The sequence below is a fragment of the Enhydra lutris genome, unplaced genomic scaffold (genome assembly GCF_002288905.1).
Source record: "Enhydra lutris kenyoni isolate GAN:26980312 unplaced genomic scaffold, ASM228890v2 scaffoldscaffold33, whole genome shotgun sequence".
Classification (NCBI taxonomy): domain Eukaryota; kingdom Metazoa; phylum Chordata; class Mammalia; order Carnivora; family Mustelidae; genus Enhydra; species Enhydra lutris.
In genome coordinates, this window is record NW_019154117.1 from 5,735,074 (window position 1) to 5,754,990 (window position 19,917).

General features: G+C 42.5%; 1 protein-coding gene across 1 annotated transcript in view; it reads right to left on the reverse strand.

Moving 5' to 3' along the window:
* Positions 1-19,917, reverse strand: part of LOC111153579 (solute carrier family 1 member 1) — a 76,920-nt gene that overhangs the window by 32,805 nt on the left and 24,198 nt on the right. The window contains exon 2 of the mRNA XM_022512702.1: positions 3,354-3,494. Within this exon, the coding sequence (XP_022368410.1) occupies positions 3,354-3,494 (141 nt within the window). The remainder of the gene's footprint in view (positions 1-3,353; positions 3,495-19,917) is intronic.

Below are 19,917 nucleotides of genomic sequence, written 5' to 3' on the forward strand. Positions count from 1 at the left end.
ACATGGGGAGAGACAGAGGAAGAAGCAGACTCCCCACTGAGCAAGGGGCCCAATGTGGGGACTCGATCCCAGGACCCCAAGATCATGACCTGAGCCAAAGGCAGATGCTTAACCCACTGAGTCACCCAGGCACCGCCCCCTTTTTTTTTCTTAAAAAAGAAAGAAAGAGGGAGACGGGGAGAAAGAGAGAGAGGGAGGAAGAGAGAAAGAAAATACAAAACCAAACAAACAAAAATAACACACACGTGTTTGCCTTGAAAATGTAAAGAAAGCACAATGAGTCATGTTTCCTTACTACCCCGATCTAACCATCATTAACTGTTTGGTGTGTGTCCCAACATTTAAAAATGCACATAAATTTTAATAAATTTTGGATTGTACACAGCATCCTGTTGTATAATTTATTTTTATCTTCCTTATTTATACCGTGTGAGGATATAACCACATGTCATTAAATGTTTCCAAAACAAGGTTTCTAACGGTTGCAGAGAATCATAACTTGGGGGTAAAACGTACATTTAGATTGCTTATAATTCACCACCATTATAAAAAATATGCTACCATGAACATTGTTGTACCTAAATCTTTGAACAGATCTCTGACTATTTACAAGAAATTCCGAGAAGTCCAATTACCAAGTGGGGAGAGATCAGGATATGTTCCAAGCTGCACGCCCAAAAGCTTGTTCCAGTTAATAATCGACAAGGTATGAATGAGCCTGCTTTCCCACACCCTTGCCAACACTAGTAATATTATGTTTCCCCTTTAAACTGACAATTTAAATCAGGAACATGGCATCACTGTTCCCAGACTGTTTTATTCACGTCCCTTTGGGTAGCGGTTTCGGTCTCCCTCTTACTCCTATTTCCCTGCTGGGGGTTTTGCTAAAGAAAAAAATGTAGAAATGTCCAGACCTGTGCTACCGCTCTAGAAGGCAGCTGGGCTATGTGAGCAGAGTGCTGATGGTTGCAAATTATTCTCCTAGATTATCTGCAAGGCTGAACTAGCACACAAAACCCAGACTGTAAAAACACCACCAGTTACTGGCTGCCAAGAGTGGTACATATTTCAACATCTGATATTATATGAGCATATTCGTACATGCATTTTTACCTTTTCTTCTAAAACCTGGTTAAATGCACAAGTTTTGAATTTGCTGCCTAATTTGGATCAACTTTCCATACATTCTGCCATAGGCCTAAGTTTTATTTATTTGTTTATTTTATCTATCTTTTTATCTTTAAGAGGGAGAAAGTGTGAGCGAGCAGGGGAGGGGCGGAGAGAGACTCCCAAGCAGGCTCCATACTCAGCGGCACGGAGTCTGCTGTGGGGCTCAATCCCATGACCCTGAGATCATAACCTGAGCCAAAAGCAAGAATTAGAGCTCAACCAACTGAGACACTCAGGTGCCCCCCGCCATAGGCCCCAGTTTTAAATGGAATTGGTGAAGTGATTTATGTACCTTGTACAACTGCATGCAAAATATGGTATTGTACATACAACCGTGAACATTTTTCTTGGGAGAGAGTCCAAAGCTTTCATCATGTTCTCAAAGGAGCCTAAGAAAAGATTTAGAATCTTGATGTGGAGAAAATGCTCTGGGATTATAAAGCCAACAGCTACGGGGCCAGGAGAAAATGTAAACGAAGGCAGTGGACGGGGTATCAGGGGCTAGGGAGAGGTAGGGGGCCATGGGATCCTCCAATGTATTTGCTTCAACTAAACAGAATAGCCATCTTGGTTGGTCCGTGGAGGGACACGGGTCCAGTGTTTCCTGATCTCAATTCTTTTCAGAGGAACCTGGAAATCTGGGTGCTTACATGAAATCTTCCAAATTTTAAACGCTTCTGCTAATTTAAAGTCGAACAGATAAATCGTACATGGTCTAAAGCACTGGCCTACTGATTTGGCCCCCAGGTTGCAGGGTCTAACAGAGACCAGGTGTTTCGAAGCATATTAAATATATACATAAAAATAATGAAATGTTCTTTTCAGGCTTGTAATAAGCCAAGAAGACCAAGACCATTTAAGGACAAAGCTCCCAGGGGATTCTAGTCTGACTGGAGTTTGGCACTTGGGAAGTTCAACAGCCAAATCTACAGCTTTTCAAGCAACTCGGCTGCTGAGTACAGCAGATCCTGACATCCACCCTCCCTTTCCTGAGCCAACGTCCAGAACTCCACATATATCAGCCCCAAGTCTTTCTAGTGGTAGCAGGGTTTTGGGGGGGGTGGATTCTAGAAGAGGACATGCCAAGAATCCTAATTGCATGATTATGGAAAACCTTGATTTTTCAACCTGACCATACTAGTGACCATCAGGCCACATTTTACTTAGTGGCAGAATTAAGATAAGCACAAGAAACTACAGAATGCACTGCGAAGCTTACCACATTCAGACCAATGACATTTTTGTAAGCCAAATTAATTTCTACCTCCAGAGGGAAGCTTGCTTTTTAAAGGGAATTTGCCACACAGTGACCATGAAGGGAAGAAGCATTTCCAAACCCAACTGGGTCACAAGTTCGGATTTTAAAATACTAGGCTTTCAAAATATGGTGTAAACCCATCCTTAAACGTTTCCCACAGTGTGTGGCTGTGAGTTTTCAGGGCAGGCATATGGAGCCGTGGAAGAGGAGTGAGGAAGGCAGAGAGACTCAAGAGGGCAGGCTCATAGAGGTTGGGGCGGGGCATGGTGGTAGTTGGGAAACAGATGAGTGAACTACTCAAAACAACATCAAAACTGACACCCAGGGGCGCCTGGGTGGCTCAGCGGGTTAAAGCCTCTGCCTTCGGCTCAGGTCATGATCCCAGGGTCCTGGGATCGAGCCCTACATCGGGCTCTCTGCTCAGCGGGGAGCCTGCTTCCCTTCCTCTCTCTGCCTGCCTCTCTGCCTGCCTGTGATCTCTGTCTGTCAAATAAATAAATGAAATCTTTAAAAACAGAACAAAACAAAAAAAAAAACTGACACCCACATTTCGCCTGGGGACACTGGCTGACATTTCAGTGACCAAATATGTAGGCAGGTTTTTGTTTTTTTTTTTTAATGTCCTGTGCCCTGGGTAGAATTTTATTTATAATATGTTTGAAAATGGCATCTTCCACCCCAAGACACCACACTGATGGCCAAATGAAGATTCGAGCAGTGGTGGACAGGGCCCTAGGCAGAGCCACGCCACCCTGTGAGTAATGAAATATTTCCACTCAAGCAAATATACACTTTCCAAGTAAGGAGTATGTGTGTGTGCATGTGATGCTCAAATGCATTTCAATATTTCCCATAATTAGAAAAGAACAACTTAACAGACAGCTCCTTAAATAATCACAGAGAACCATCAGTTTTCTCAAGGTACCTGTAATCATGCTGGATATAATTAATGGCAAAATGATGAGTTTCAGCATCCTCATTAGGATTTCCCCAGGAAAAGCGAAGTAGAATTTCTCTAGACTAGAGAGCTTGCCGTATTCTCGAACCAAGACTCCTATGGTGATCCCTAAGAAAGACAAAGATTGGAAAGAAGAAAAGAAAACCAGCATTGAGTTCTTCTGTATACATCTCCATGGAAAAATATCCCCTCAACCCCCAACCACATTTTATTGGCAAGAAAAACAATTTAGGTTCTCTTCCACAATTCTGTAAATGTTAGACTCAAAAAACAAATCACATTTTAATGAACACAAAGTACACATTATTCAGTGGGTTTGTAAAAATATTCTTCACATGAAAGTTTTGGTTTTTATTTCTTTTCTCCTCCAGTTATATTACTTATTATGACAAAACATCAAAAAACACTATGAGAAGGAAAAGAAATACATCATCTTTGTCAACCCAATATAACTATTTTGTTTTTACACACTCCCCTTAGTCTTTGTCTACCTTAGGCATCTTACATTTTATTTTTATTTTTTTAAAGTAATTTCTACCCCCAACTTGGGCTCGAACTCCCCACCCTGAGATCAAGACTCATACATTCTTCCAACTCACCAGCCAGCCAGGCGCCCCAGGTGTTTCACATTTTATAGTTTACATATCAGTGTTTAATTTTCTCATTTTCTCATAAATACTCTTTCCATGATACTCTCTGTTTCTGCACCTTTTGTGGTTTTAATAGCAACATAAGGTTCCTTTGGTTTGATATATTTACATGTTGTTGAACGACGGTGTGGTCTAATGCTCTCCATTCCGTGTTGGCTATTTCTAGACTATGACGTGTCCAAATTGGCCTGATCAAGAGGCTTTTGATGAAGTTACTAAACCTGAGTGCCTTGGAGATTGGGGCTGTAGGGAAGTGTTCGAAATCAAGAAATGTTACACAGTGGACCCCTCAACAATGCTGGGGCTCGGGGCACCAATCCCCACACAGTCAGAATCCGTGTATAACTTCTGTCTCCACAAAAACAAAACTACTAATAGCCTGCTGTTCACAGAGAGCCTTACCCAGGACATAAACAGTCAATCAACATGCATTTTGTATGTTATACGTACTGTGAGCTGGAATCTTACAATAAACTAAGCTAGAGAAAAGAAAATGTTATTAAGAAAGTCACAAGGAAAAGACATTTACAGTGCCTGACTGCATTTATTGAAAAAAATATCCCTGTGTGCATGGATTTGTACAGGTTAAACCCATGTTGTTCAAGTTTTGAAAGCTTGCCTGCACAAGACATCTACAGGAATTCTTTCTGGGGCTGGTTTTGATAACTACAAATCACAAACTTTTCTTACTTATCCTCTTCCAAGTGGTCCCAACATCTAACTGCCTTACTCCTTCTGATCCCCACACATTGACCCTTTGCAACACCGCCCTTTTATATTTTTAAAGATTTTATTTATTTATTAGAGAGAGAGAGAGAACATGAGCAGGGAGAGGGGGAGAGAGAGAATCTCAAGCAGGCTGTGCGCTAAGCATGGAGCCCCATGTGGGGCTCAACCTCACGACCCTGAGATCACTACCCGAGCTGAAACTGAGAGTGAGATGCTTAATCGACTGGGCCACCCAGGCGCACCCCCCCCTTACTTCTATTTTTTTAAAATTATTTATTTCTTTTAACCAATCTCTCCACCCTACCTGGGGCTCAAACTCACAACCCCGAGATCAAGTCACATGCTCTTTCAAATTAGCCAGCCAGGAGCCCCACCATACCCCCATGGTTTTTAAACCAAGACATAAAATGGGCTGGGATGACTTGCACATCTTTTTTCCTTCATCAGCCTCTGAGAATGACAGGCTAATGGGAGATAAAACAGCTACAGCAGAAAGACTCAAGGAGGACCTTACTGGGTCTGCTCCCTTACAGACTCAATCAGTCCGTGAAAATTTACAGTGGCTCGGGCATAGTTATGAACTCTAGGGCAACAAAGAGACGTGTGAATTATAATCAATACTAGAGTTTTCATTTAAATTCAGGTGCACTTCCAATGTCTCTTAGTAGGGCCAAATAAAGGAATCTTGTGTATCTGCATAGTGACCTTTCTTTGGCTTAATTTTATTTTCCTACCTGTTCCATCGTTGTCTTGATCTCTTTATTTTAGGCATGCATTTCTAAATGTATGTCTGATCAGCCATTTTTAATTATCGGAACAAACATATACACAAACATTTCTCAAATTGTAGCTAAGACCAAAAAAAGAAAAAAAAAAAAAAAGCTCAGTATCAATCCTGCCTGGTTCATATTTCAAAACATAGGGTTAGAGATTCCAGAGTGGTTCAGAACGCCAAGGATTCAAAGTATTTTAAGTGAATTTAAAAAGCACGTTGTGCTCACTTCCTACTTAACAAATGCCTATGTTCAGCTGTCCGATATGGAACATACCTACTTTATGCTGTAAGGATACTCGGTAGTGTTCAGTGTTTTGAAAAACCAAACAAACAGACATTCTCTCTTATACTCCTTAGGTTGCCTCAAGTAAATTTTTGGCTTGTATGTCAAAGAAAGCTCTGTGTGCAAAAAGAAAGGAGATGTGTCTGTGCTCAAAAACCCACCACAAAAGCACTCTGTTGAGTAGCAAAAAAAACCCCTGAGGGGCTCCAATTTTAGGATTTATATTACTAGCAATTAGCTGTGCCTCTAATCATCTCCACCCCAAATAAATGCCGGGAAATTACAAAGAAGCGTACTTGCTGTTTTTCAGCCCTGATCCAGATAATGGGTTTTTACGGGAGAGATAAAAGAGTCACCACAAGGAGCATTTTCAAAGCTTTCAGAAGTGACAGCGCCATGAACAGGTTACTCTATTTAGTAATGAAAACCTTCTATCAAGCGTGTTCTTGAGGTTGAGTATCACAAATTGTAATTTCTTCTTTTCCCCTTTCCTTTTTCCTTTTCATCCCTTCCTCCTTTCCTTCCTTCCTTCCTTCCTTCCTTTTTTCTACTGAAAAGGAGAAAAATATAAACGCCAAGAGCTGGGAAGGCAGTTGAAAGGCTGACCCCGGGCCAGAGATGTCATCCCAGAACCCTCAAGGGTTAAGAAGTGGCTGGTGAAGAACTTCGGCCAGGAGTTACACATTGTAAATATGTGGGTTTTATCTTGGGTTTGGAAAAATTGGATGCCTGCTAAGAAAAATCAATGGAAGATTTTCCAGGTCCCATGATGAAGTCGGGATTTCCCTGAGCACACAATCCTTCTCTACCCTTTTCCAGGGCCAGATCTTGGACTGGATTTAAGAGCATGGAGTGGTGTTCAAAGTCAAAAGCTGCTGGGAACACAAGCCTGCCTGGAGGTACACAGGTCAGACCCCCCTGGCAGGATCACTCCCAGAACTAGGGAAAGGGAAGAACCTTTCTGAATGGAGTAGCTCTCCAGAGGTCTTCAGCAGGGCCAACGAGGAAGCCCGAAGGCAGAATTGCTATGTAGACCTCTGTAGCCCCGTCAGTTATCCGCAATTCACTCTTGGGTGGCTTTCTCTCACGTAGGCAGGAAGAGCCCAAGCCGGTACAAAGGCAGCTTGGGAAGAGCTCTGTGTTAGAACCACCGGCTTATGTTCTGGCTCTGCCATTCACAAGGTTTGTAAACTTGGGCTGTAATTTTAACCTCTCCCATCATCGAGTGGTGGGATTGAAGGTATGGGGCAAAAGGCTTGGATGAGATGCCCTCAAAGTCCATTCTAACGCCAAGATGCTTTGATAATCTCTGAACCTTGGTGTCCCCAGCTTTAAAATGGGCTCCTGTAGTGGGCGCCTGTGTGGCTCAGTCGGGTAAGCATCTGTCTTTGGCTCAGGTCATTATCAGGGTCCTGGGATCGAGTCCTGCATTGGACTCCCTGCTCAGTGGGGAGCCTGCTCCCCCCTCTGCCATTGCCCCTGCGTGTGCTCTCTCTCTCTCAAATAAATAAATAAAATCTTAGAAAAACAAAATGAAATGGGCTCATAGGATCAGTTCATTGGCTCCTAGAGAGCTGGCTGGGCCTTTCCCACTTTTCATGGTTAAGTGCATCAGTGAAACAGGGAAGGAAGACACTAGGGAGGAAAACAATTAAGACCTGGGCTGGAGATTTCTTCAAGTCCATGTTGTCTCAAACAACTGTCAGTCCAGTAGCCCTATCGTGGAAGAAATGGGTGAATTTTTTTTTTTTTTTGACTCTAAGCTCATAAAAAATTATTGTTCAAGAAATAATTCTAGAGTGGCGCCTGGCTTGCTCAGTCAATGGTGCGTGTGACTCTTGATCTCACGGTTGTGAGTTCAAGCCCCAAAATGGGTGTAGAGATTACTTAAAAATAAAAATCTTAAAAAGAGAGAGAGAGAGAATTCTAGAAATCCAAATGAAAGAAAAAGTCATGTAAAATAATTTATACCGACCTATCCTCCCCTCCCCTCCACTTTTCAGGATCTATCCAGCCTTTGTTTTTATATACATGTTTTTTTATAGCTATAAAAATTAATCTGGGGATGGTAGCTGAATTGCACTTGAGAAAGCAGATTTATAAAAACAGCACTCTTCCTGTTTTAGGGTATTTTCAGGAAAGAGATTAAAATCTGTGTTTTTTTTTTGTTGTTTGTTTTGTTTTTTTTAATCAAAACCCCAGAATGGTTCACTGGTACACAAACTGATTTCGGCTTGATTGAATAAGAACTATTGGCAAAGGAAAAAATATTTTTAATTACCCCAGAACTAGTGATCTAATCATGCCATCTTGCTGGGTACTATATTAGGAGAATTAGCAATATGCCTTCTTGCCCTTTGGGAGCTCAACTAAGATGAACATTGATAAGCAGAAAATAAAAAGCATAGAATAGTTATTAACAAATGACTATGTGTGTACACTGCATAGATTCTAGCCTGTCCTTCCCCTGAAACAGATCTGTTCCCATCTCCCGTGTTCTCCCACCATTGAGAGCTTTTTACGTGCACTTTGGCTCCAAACAGATGCCTCTGTAAAGCTTTATTTTTAAACCCTTAAAAAATGTACTTATGGCACAAGCAATATTATCACAGTTCTACCGGAAATAACAAGCTCAAAAATTCACTCCCAAGTTCACCAACTCAAATATATGCGAAGAGAAATTGTTTTCACATACTATTGCAATTAATCACGATCTAAATAAAAAAATTGAAAAAAATAACATAATGGTTAACAATTATCGAGTACCTACTTTATGTCAGAGTCTGTGCTAAGCAATTCAAAAGAATTATCTCCTGTATATTATCTCTTGTATTTTTAATTCAATTATCCAACATATAGTACATTACCAGTTTTTGATATAATGTTCGGTGATTCATTAGTTGTGCGTAACACCCAGTGCTCATCACATCACGTGTCCTCCTTAATGCCCATCCCCCAGTTATGCCATCCCCGCCCTCACCTCCCTTTCTGTAACCCTCAGTGTGTTTCCCGGAGTCCAGAGTTATCTCTTGTAATTTTTTTCTTAAGATTTTATTTATTTATTTGACAGAGTGACAGAGAGAGAGGGAACACATGCAGGGAGAGTGGGAGAGGGAGAAGCAGGCTTCCCGTGGAGCAGGGAGCCTGATGCAGGGCTCGATCCCAGGATCCTGGGATCACGACCTAAGCTGAAGGCAGACACCTAACCGCTAAGCCACCCAGGCACCCCCTCTTGTAATTTTTTAATGGCTGTATAATTATAGGGCTTGGGGGCAGTTTTTCATGGAGATAAAATTCAAATAAAATTTATCATTTTTAAAATGCACAACTCGGCGGTTTTTAGTACCATCCCAATGTTGTGCTACCATCACCACTACCTAATTCCAGAGTATTTCCATCACCAATGAAGAAACCCATACTCATTAGCAGCCACTCCCCAACCCTCCTTTGGCCCAGGCCCTGGCAACCACGAATTTGCTTTCTTTTGATCTGTCAATTCTGGACATTTCATATAAACGAAGTCTTATAACATGAGGCTGTGATGATCAGTTTGTCTTCTGGGTCAACCTGGCTAGGCTACAGTACCAGTTAGTCAATAACACGGATCCAGGTGCGGGGGAGGGTATTCTGTAGATTTGACTAATGTCTCCGATTAGTTCACTTTAACTAAAGGAGAGGACCCTTGAGCATCTCAGTGGTCTCATCCCATCAGCTGAAGGCCTGAGGAGCAAAAACCAAGGTTTCATGCAGAAGAAGGAATTCTGCCTCAAGACGCCAGCTCCAACGCCCTACCCGAGTTGCCTGCCTGCCCTACAGACTTTGGACTTAACAGAACCCACAATTGTGTGAGTCAATTCCTTAAAATAAATCTCACGTAGATTTACGCATAAGATTCTGTTTCTCTGGAAAATCCTGACTGATACTGGGTCCTGTGTGACTGGATTCATTCACTTTGTACGTTTTCAAAGTTCATCTGTGAATATTGTAAGGGTTTTGTTTGGGTTTTGGTACTTCGCATTTAACATTGTATTCTAGGCATTTCCTCATGCTATGCGTCTTCATCTTTTTTAAGACACTAATAACACTACTTTGGATGGACATATTTCTTGACCACCACCCCACTGTTAAACATTTCAATCCTTGACAATTTTTTGAATGTTACAGACTTTTCCTCACAACCAAACGGGCATAAAATCTGATACAAAGGCTTGAGTTTATTGTGCATTTTCAGGCTCAAGGGAAGAAAGTAACTTAAATGCATTCTTTGTAGTATCTAGATTCAAGAAAAAAACAAAAACAAGTGCATGTTCATTAAAATCCAACTATATGTCAAGTCCTGTATTGAATGTTAGAGGACCTTAGGGGGAGGAGTTGAAAAAAGAAAACAGTTTTGTTATTACTGCAATAATAAATATTTTTCTTCATGGATGGATCTGTCCCCTGGCTGTCCACACTGTTCTGTCCGTATTGATGATTGATGACACTGAAATCACTCCCTCTTTGTCTGCTACCTACAATCAGGAATTCAGTCTGGCTTGGGAAAGAAGTTGTTTTGATGATCATCTAACAGGTTTCTGTATATGTCCCTAGCCATTAAAATGTATCATGTCACCTAAAGCAATCTACACATTTAATGCAATCCCTATCAAAATACCATCAATTTTTTTTCAAAGAAATGGACAAATAATCCTAAAATTTATATGGAACCAGAAAAGACCCCAAATAGCCAGAGGAATGTTGAAAAAGAAAACCAAAGTTGGCAGCATCACAATTCCAGACTTCAAGCTCTATTTCAAAGCTGTCATCATCAAGACAGTATGGTACTGGCACAAAAACAGACACATAGATCAATGGAACAGAACAGAGAGCCCAGAAATGGACCCTCAACTCTATGGTCAACTAATCTTTCACAAAGCAGGAAAGAATGTCCAATGAAAAAAAGATAGTCTCTTCAACAAATGGTGTTGGGAAAATTGAACAGCCGCATGCAGGAAAATGAAACTGGACCATTTCCTCACACCACACACAAAAATAGACTCAAAATGGATGAAAGACCTAAATGTAAGACAGGAATCCATTAAAATCCTTGAGGAGAACACAGGCAGCAACATCTTTGACCTCAGCCACAGCAACTTCTTCCTAGAAACATCGCCAAAGGCAAGGGAAGCAAGGGCAAAAATGAACTACTGGGACTTCATCAAGATTAAAACCTTTTGCACAGCAAAGGAAACAGTCAACAAAACCAAAAGACAAGTCACAGAATGGGAGAAGATATTCACAAACGACATATCAGATAAAGGGCTAGTATCCAAAATCTATAAAGAACTCATCAAACTCAACACCCAAAGAACAAATAATCCAATCAAGAAATGGGCAGAGGACATGAACAGACATTTCTACAAAGAAGACATCCAAATGGCCAACAGACACATGAAAAAGTGCTCCACGTCACTCGACATCAGGGAAATACAAATCAAAACCACAGTGAGATACCACCTCACACCAGTCAGAATGGCTAAAATTAACAAGTCAGGAAACGACAGATGCTGGTGAGGATATGGAGGAAGGGGAACCCTCCTACACTGTTGGTGGGAATGCAAGCTGGTGCAACCACTCTGGAAAACAGTAAGGAGGTTCCTCAAAAAGTTGAACATAGAGCTACCCTACTGGGTATTTACCCTAAAGATACAAATGTAGTGATCCAAAGGGGCACATGCACCCGAATGTGTATAGCAGCAATGTCCACAATAGCCAAACTATGGAAAGAACCTAGATGTCCATCAACAGATGAATGGATAAAGAAGATGTGGTATATATATACAATGAAATACCATGCAGCCATCAAAAGAAATGGAATCTTGCCATTTGCAATGACGTGGATGGAACTGGAGGGTATTATGCTGAGCGAAATAAGTCAGAAAAAGACAATTATCATATGATCTCCATGATATGAGAAATTTGAGAGGCAGAGTGGCGGGTTGTGGTGGGTAGGGAGGGAAAAAGGAAACAAGATGGGACAAGGGAGGGAGACAAACCATAAGAGACTCTTAATCTCAGGAAACAAACTGAGGGTTGCTGGGGGTAACGGGGAGGGAGAAGGTGGTGGGTTATGGACATTGGGGAGGAGATGTGCTATGGTGAGTGCTGTGAAGTGTGTAAACCTGATGATTCACAGACCTGTATACCTGAAGCAAGTAACATATTATATGTTAATATGTAAAAACCAGGAAAAAATGTATCATGTGATTTGTATGTGCTTGAAAACCTGACTTGCACAATACCAGTCTGGATACAGTCTTTTGTAACCTGCTTTTTCCTTCTGATATTTTTTCACGATGTGTTATGCATGTTACGAAAGTCACGAGGCTTATTCATGTTAATACAGGTAGATCCAGTCTAAGTGCTGTTCCACACTCCCTGCTTTGTTTTTGCTTTCTGTATCATTCAGTTCTGCTCTGATTGAATGATCAATTGTTCCCTCTATTTTTTTTCTAGGTTTGCCCTTTTCTTTCTCTAACTTTGGGAGCTGACTGCTTAGCGCACCAGTCTGCTTCCACATAGGCATGTAAGGGTATACATTTCCGTCCAAATTCTGTGTTTGTGTTCCCCAAGTTATGAATAGTATTTTCACTGTTGTTTAGTTCTAACTGCAATTTCCAATTGCTATGGTGATTTCTTCTTCGAACTGTAAATTCTCTAAACCTAGGCTTGTAAGTATCCAGATACACAAGGACGTGGGGGCTTGTAATATTCCTTCTTCTTATCTCCTCACTGATGCATCCTCACTGATTTTCTCGAACCTGCATCAGGTGACCCATCGTTCCTTCAGTTGCTCTTATTGGGTATTTCATCCATTCCCTAAGTTTTTCGTTCCATCGTCTCTAAGTTTCATCTCTGGAAGTTACTGTCTACTTTCCAGAGGATTCTTCTATTTCCTAGTTTCTATTCATCAGTCTCTCTTTAATCACTTTTCTAAAAGATTTATTTATTTATTTTAGAGACAGAGAGTGCCCATGTGTGGGGGCAGGCAGAGGGAGAGATGATATCAAGCTGACCCCACACCGAGCAGAGACGCGGGGCTCGACTGAACGACCCTGAGATCATAACCTGAGCCGAAACCAAAAGTCTGATGCTTAACCAACTGCACCCCCAGGCGCCCCACTCTTTACTAATTTTAAACACCCTTCACGTTCTTACGGATTGTGGTATCATCTCCAATTTTTGGAATATGCATTCTTTTGCTTGTAGCGTTTGTGTTAACTTTTGCCATTTCCTTGTGTGGTTTGTAATTTGTGACTGCAGATTTCTCTTTTGGTTTCCTACTCTGAGAGAGTAGGAAACCCGTTTCTCTTCGGGATTTAGGAATTTCAAGGTCACCAGGACTGTCTTCCTATTAGTTTTTCAGTGGAAAAACTAATGTGGTTACAGTCGCATGTGTAACCAAATGAGCCAGCCAGGTTCTTCCCCCCACCGCGACAGGTTTTTATTTAAATTCAAGTTAGTTAATATAGAGTGTAGTAGTAGTTTCAGGAGTAGAATTTAGTGATTCATCATACATATAACACCCTATGGTCATCACAACAAGTGTCCTCCTTAACGTTATCCCCATCCAGCCTACCCCACCCACCTCCCCTCCAGCAACCCTCAGCTTGTTCTGTATAGTGGGAGTCAGCATTCTGTGGTGGTGTAAATTTAGATCACATACCCAGTTAAGTCCCCATTTTAATTTTTCATAGGTGCCCCTCTAACCTGTTACTTGCAGCCATGGACAGATGGCACACTTTCTTGAGGTTTTCCTGAGTCACTGGGTAGAATTCTTCTGGTATTCTTTTCACGGATAGGGCCAAATTTTGAGAGTCCGCACTTTATACAGAGGTCTGATTCTAGCTTCTTCACTCACACAGTCCAAACTCACGTTTCTTCCCCATATGGGCAGTAAAACCTCTGTCTCCTACCATTAAGGCCTATAATTGGGTCTAGACCTTAGCGTCACAGTTTTTTTCTTTTTACACTTCTGATTTAAAAAAAAAAAAACATTTAATTTATTTATTTGACAGAGATCACAAGTAGGCAGAGAGGCAGGCGAGGGAGAGGGGCCGGTGGAAAGTAGGCTCCCTGTTCAGCAGAGAGCCCGATGCGGGGCGATCCCAGGACCCTAGGATCATGACCTGAGCCAAAGGCAGAGGCCCTAACCCACTGAGCCACCCAGGCACCCCTATACTTCTGATTTTGAGTTCCCTTTTTATTTCTGGCACATGAGGACCTACATTCCTTCCTCCCTCCCTTCCTTTTTAGACTTTATTTGTAGGTAATCTCTACATCCAATATGAAGCTTGAACTCAAAACCCCAAGATCAAGAGTCACATGTGTGGGGCACCTAGGTGGCTCCATCAGCTAAGCATCTGCCTTCAGCTCAGGTCATAATCCTAGGGTCTTGGGATCGAGTCCTGCACTGGGCTCTTTGCTCAGTGCGGAGCCTGCTCCTCCCTTTGCCTGTGCTCTTTTTCTCTCTCAAATAAAATCTTAAAAAAAAAAAAAAAAAAGAGTCGCCTCTGTAACCAAATGAGCCAGCCAGGTGCCCCAGGATTTTCCTTTATTTTGGTCTGGGCTTTATTTGGGTCTGGGTTTGGCTATTTGGAGAGGGGTGCTATCTTTCTGTGTCTGAGATGGAAGGGACCAATCCACAGGAACCCAACCATCACACTACCAGATGTTACAACATCTCCAATCGCTTACTCCCTTTCTTTCCAAGATGTCCTCTTTAAGATGGATAAGGGAGACTGCAAAGATTAAAGTTGAGAGTTCCACATATACAGGAAAGATCTTGCTATAGTAAAACATCCATTGCTGTTCCAAGGACTCCCATGAAACCTCGTGGGATCAATTAAGCCAACAGTCATTTACAGGCCACCCAATTCCCGCAGTCCTTTGCCCAGTAGGGAAATAGAGATGAGAGTAATGCATGCTCAAGGGGCCTTTCATCTATGATGATGAAATGTGGCCTATTAAATCATGTGGGACATCTTGAGGGAAGAAACTAATTCACCAGCTCTTTGGGAGGTAAGCTCTGGAGTCTGATGATCTGTGTTCAAACACTGGCTTCACCACTTTATTAGCTGTGTACTCTTGGGCAAAACATTTATCTTGCTGCCTGGGCCTCCATTTTCTCATGGGTAACAAAAGGCATAATAAAATATCAATCTCAGAGACCACTCGTAGATTTAAAAATGAGATTATATATGAAACGCTCAGAGTAAACAGTAGCTGCTTCTCATAGTAAGTACTCAAGCAATGTGGGCTATTACTATAGGCTCTATTCTCTTCACAGGTTTTCTTGTGAGATCCTTGACATAATTAGGCTCTCACAGGTGAGTCATGGTCACTGAGCTCAAAAGCAGTGTAGTCAGAGAGATTTGGGGAAGAAATTCATGTAAAATATTTGCATTGTGATAAATCTACAAACCGATTCCCTTGGTCTACTTTATTTATTTTGGTAGAAAAATATTTCGTTTTACCCTATAAGTGAAAAAGATTTCAGGGTTAAAGCAATGAGACACAAAGTACCCACGAGACCCTCCAGCTGTAAATAATGATTGTTCATCTTCACACCACTTGATGTCCCTGAAACGAAACTCTCAGGATCTTGGCACCAGAAAAAAAAGCATTTTTAAAAAAGGATTTTATTTATTTATTTGACAGGCAGAGATCTCAAGTAGGCAGACAGGAGGGCAGAGGGGGAAGCAGGCTCCCTGCTGAGTAGAGAGCCCGATGCGGGGCTTGATCCTAGGACCCTGAGATCATGACCAGAACCAAAGGCAGAGGCTTACCCTACTGGGCCACCCAGGTGCCCAAGAAAAAGCATTTTTAATTATTTTTTGATGTCTTCGGGAATAATTTTCATTCATAATTAAATTCTGCAGATATTTATTTGTCCAAGAGATGTTAGGTGCCATGGGGAGGAATAAAGATATAAAAATGGACGGTCTAAGACCCCTTCCCTCAAGGGGCTCCCTGTCTAATGAGGGCCCGTCACGGAGGCAGCCTTCCCTCCCTGGGAAGACAGGGAGGTGGAGAAGGCTGAGAAGACCCAAGGCTGAATACAAATAGATATTTCTGGATTTCTACGGAATTGTTTCTAAGCCCAAGAGCACCTCTGGGAAATGCCAGTTGGTTTCCACCCTCCAGTGATGAAGAGAGCCTGCAGCCAGCACTGGGACAGCACCAACATCACATCAGGCTAAGCCCGTGGAAGCCACGAGAAGAAAGAAGAAAAACTGTGTGAGGTGTGCAGCGACAGGGAGACTGACACGAACACAGGCTTCCCAAATTTGACGTGCATATCATTCACCTGGGGATTTGGGGTTATTTGGTTGTTGTTTGGTTGTTGTTATGGTTATTTTTAAAGTAGGCTCCTCACTCAGCATGGAGCCCAACGTGGGGTTTGAACTCACGACCCTGAGATCAAGACCTGAGCTGAGATCGAGAGCTGGACTCCTTAATCGACGGAGCCACCCAGACACCCCACCTGGGGATTTTGTTAAAAGGCAGATTCAGTCAGTGGGATCATGTTTTGAGTTAGCAAAGAGATAAATGAGCCTGGCAGGGGCACCCCAAGACCTTGCCCGTCACGGTGAACCCACCTCGTGACAGCAGAAAGAGCTGCGGCCAGCCCCAAGCCCCAGCACAGTGAGGAATGGGCACAGTCAGTGTGCGAGCAAGTGGAGCTGCTCCCTTCACAGAGACCCCAAGGACACAGCTGTCCTCGCTCACTCGTAGTCTGTCACTCAGAGCCACCTTCTTCACTTGCCTCCCCCCCACCATTCTCCCTCAGTTCTGGGGTGATAACGGCTTCTATAAGGTGTGCAGTGATCAAGTCCCAGTGGAGCCCAGATGAGAAAGAACGGGTCCTCCCCCAGCCATCATGAAGCTTCCAACCAAGCTGCCTCGAACGGGCAAACTCATTTTGACCAGAAGAAATGCGCTGGAATGATGGGGACTGAGGGCAGGGGCAGCTCACTTGCCCCAGAACTTTCTTCTAAGAGCAAAAGACAAAAACCTAACTTTGAAGCAAAAACACAGTTTCCATCCCACCGTGGATAAAAATGCCATAAACCTTCAAGATTCTGCCACCACACGGACCTTAGCCCTCACGGCTTCTACCACGGAAGGAGATGGGGACCATGGCTTTCTCCAAGACTCATGTATGACCTCACTATCAAAACCCTGGGCCCACAGAATGCTTCCTTTTCAACCCAAACCACACTTTTGAATGTAAGTTCTGGTGACCTTCCAGACGCCAATAATTAAATATGAGGTAGGGTCTGGTAAAAACCACAATGGCAGAAAAATACAAATCTCTAAAAGTTTTGCTTTGCAACCGACTCAGGAAAGGTAGATATACAAATCATATATCTGATAAGGATCTAGTACCCAGAATATATACACAAACTCTTACAACTCAACCATTAAAAGCTGCGCAAAGGAACTGAAGAGACGTTTCTGCAAAGAAGATACACAGACAAGTGATAATCACATAGAAGGATGTTCAGTATCATTTGTCATCACGCAAATGTGAAGCGGAAATCACCATGAGGCATCACTCACACTCATCAGGGTGGCTCTTCAAAGAGCAAATAAATAAAACCAAAAATGACAGGCTGGTGAAGACGTGGAGAAACTGGAGTGCTCCTGCGTTGCTGGTGGACCTGTTCAAACAGTGTGACCCCTTGGAAAATTCTAGCTCCTCGAGCAGTCAAATGCAGTTACCCCGTGACCCAATAATTCTGTTCTGAAGCATATACTCAAGTAAATTTAAAACATGCCTTCATATGAAACCTTGTACCCAAAGTGAAAATAATAAATTTCTACCCACTTGTTATTGGGTAGAGAAACTGTGGTATATCCATATAACGGAACACAATTCAGCCGTGGAAAGGAACAAGGCACAGACATGCAGCAGAGCGTGGATACGCCTTGAAAACTTGACGCTTGGTGAATGAAGGCAGACACAAAGGCCACATATTATAGTTATAGGATTCCATTTATATGAAATGTCCAGAACAGGCAAATCCATAGAGCAGGCCAGATTAGTCGTGGCCCCAGGATGGGGGTGAGGGATAGGTGTGGGGTTTCTTTTGGGGGGTGTGACTGGAAATGCCCTGAAACTGGGGCACCTGGTGGCTCAGTCAGTTAAGCAGCTGCCTTCAGCTCAGGTCATGATCACACAGTCCTGGGATTGAGACCCGCATCGGGCTCCCTGCTCAGTGGGGAGTCTGCTTCTCCTTCTCCCTCTGCTCCCGATCTTGTGCTCTCTCATTCTCAAATACATAAATAAATCTTTAAAAAGATAAATGAAAAAATTTTTAAAAAGGAAATGCTCTGAAATTAGTTTGTGGTGATGGTTGCCCAGCACAGTGAATATATGAAAAGCCATGGAATTGTTTTTAAATTTTAGGTTATGGGGATTACATCTCAATTTAAAAAAGAACATATACACACATTCAGAAAGCTAAAGTGATTTAAAAAAAAAAAAAGGAAAAGAGAAAGGGCAGGTAATTATATTAAATGTGATTCATTTCCATTTTGACCTGGTTAATAAGTCAATGGCTTTTTCATGGGGTGGGAATGAAGACAAAAATATAGGGAAACCTTTTTCCTTTTAATTACCATGCTAATAGAACAAAGACTGCCAAAAATGTGGCATTTTGTTCAAACTCCCATTTAGTGGGATATGCATGAGCTTATCAAATCTGAAGGCCTCACCATCTGGAAATAACAATTTGAAAACTCCAATGAAGCCAGACATGTTTATTAACAGCTTAAAAGAAGATGATCAATTTAAAGAAAAGTTGTGATTACAGATTGCCATTCATAGCCCACAAAGGAGATGTTTGGGAGCTTGATTTTCAATTACAGGGTAGAAAAATCAATGGAAACAACCAACAGAAAACTAGGATTACTCTGAGAACAGGATGACCCGAAAATCCCTGGGGGAAAAGAAAAATCAAGCTAATGGCCTAAAAAAAAAAAAAAATCAGCTGTCATTATTTAATGATCGCAACCTGGCTGCGTCTAACCACTTTGCTAAGCTCCTGATCCTCATGTGGTTTCCAGTCTAGGTACATTGTGATACAGGTCACATCAGAAATGCGGGTACATCATCCAGATCTGGAGTTGAGTCTACTTGAAGAAGTTACTGGCCGTGGGACCCGAGGAAGCTACCAATGCAGACCCCTTAGGACAACGCAGTATCCTTATCAGTCAAAGAGGGAGAAGGACTGTAGGATTTCCCAGCACAGTGGTTAGGGTGGGGAGGGCTAAGGAATGCGGAGAATTTAGTCCCGCCCCTGGCAGAAGGCTCTGGAAGTGTGAGCCATGATGAACAACATGGGTGACAACAGCAATGGCAAAAGTAGAAAGAAAAGGGCTTTCAGAACTAACTTCTTGAAAAAACCAAGCAGGAGCACGTAAGGGAATGAAGAGTCAGGAATCTGGAATCTACTGTCATTTCTACCACATACGTAGCTGTCATGCCTTTGTGTGTGTGTGGGGGGGTTGCTTCACCTAAATACGTCAACGAAGGTACCTCAGAAATGTTGTGAGAACCACTTGAGGAAATGTATGTGGGAAGCATGTTGATCTAAAACCAAGGACATATATTCCTACTTCACCACGCATTTCTCTTCTCTGACTTGGTCCTATTTCCTCGAAGACCATCCAGGTACAGAGACAATGAGTGGGGAGGCCTAGCAACCCAACCCCATGGCAGGGCTCAACAGAAGAGTCTATTCAGAGCCGGCAGACACTCACGTTTTGTTGATTTCAGCTTCCCTCTTAACTGTCTTCCAACCAGCAAATACTTCCACAAACACCAGTCTCAGAAACCTGGTGGGACCGGGTCCAAGACCCTAAGGCAGACAGACGAGGGGGACGTGCCCTAAGTTAGATATGAAGTCGCCCAAGTTCTGCTCACTGTTTTCGTCCTCGCCGCAGGACAGAAGGTCAACAATAGTCTCTTGGTGCCTTAGTTCTGTCACCGGTCTACAAGGAATGACAGCTGACGCAGAGTCTTGGGGACGGGATTCAACACGATGA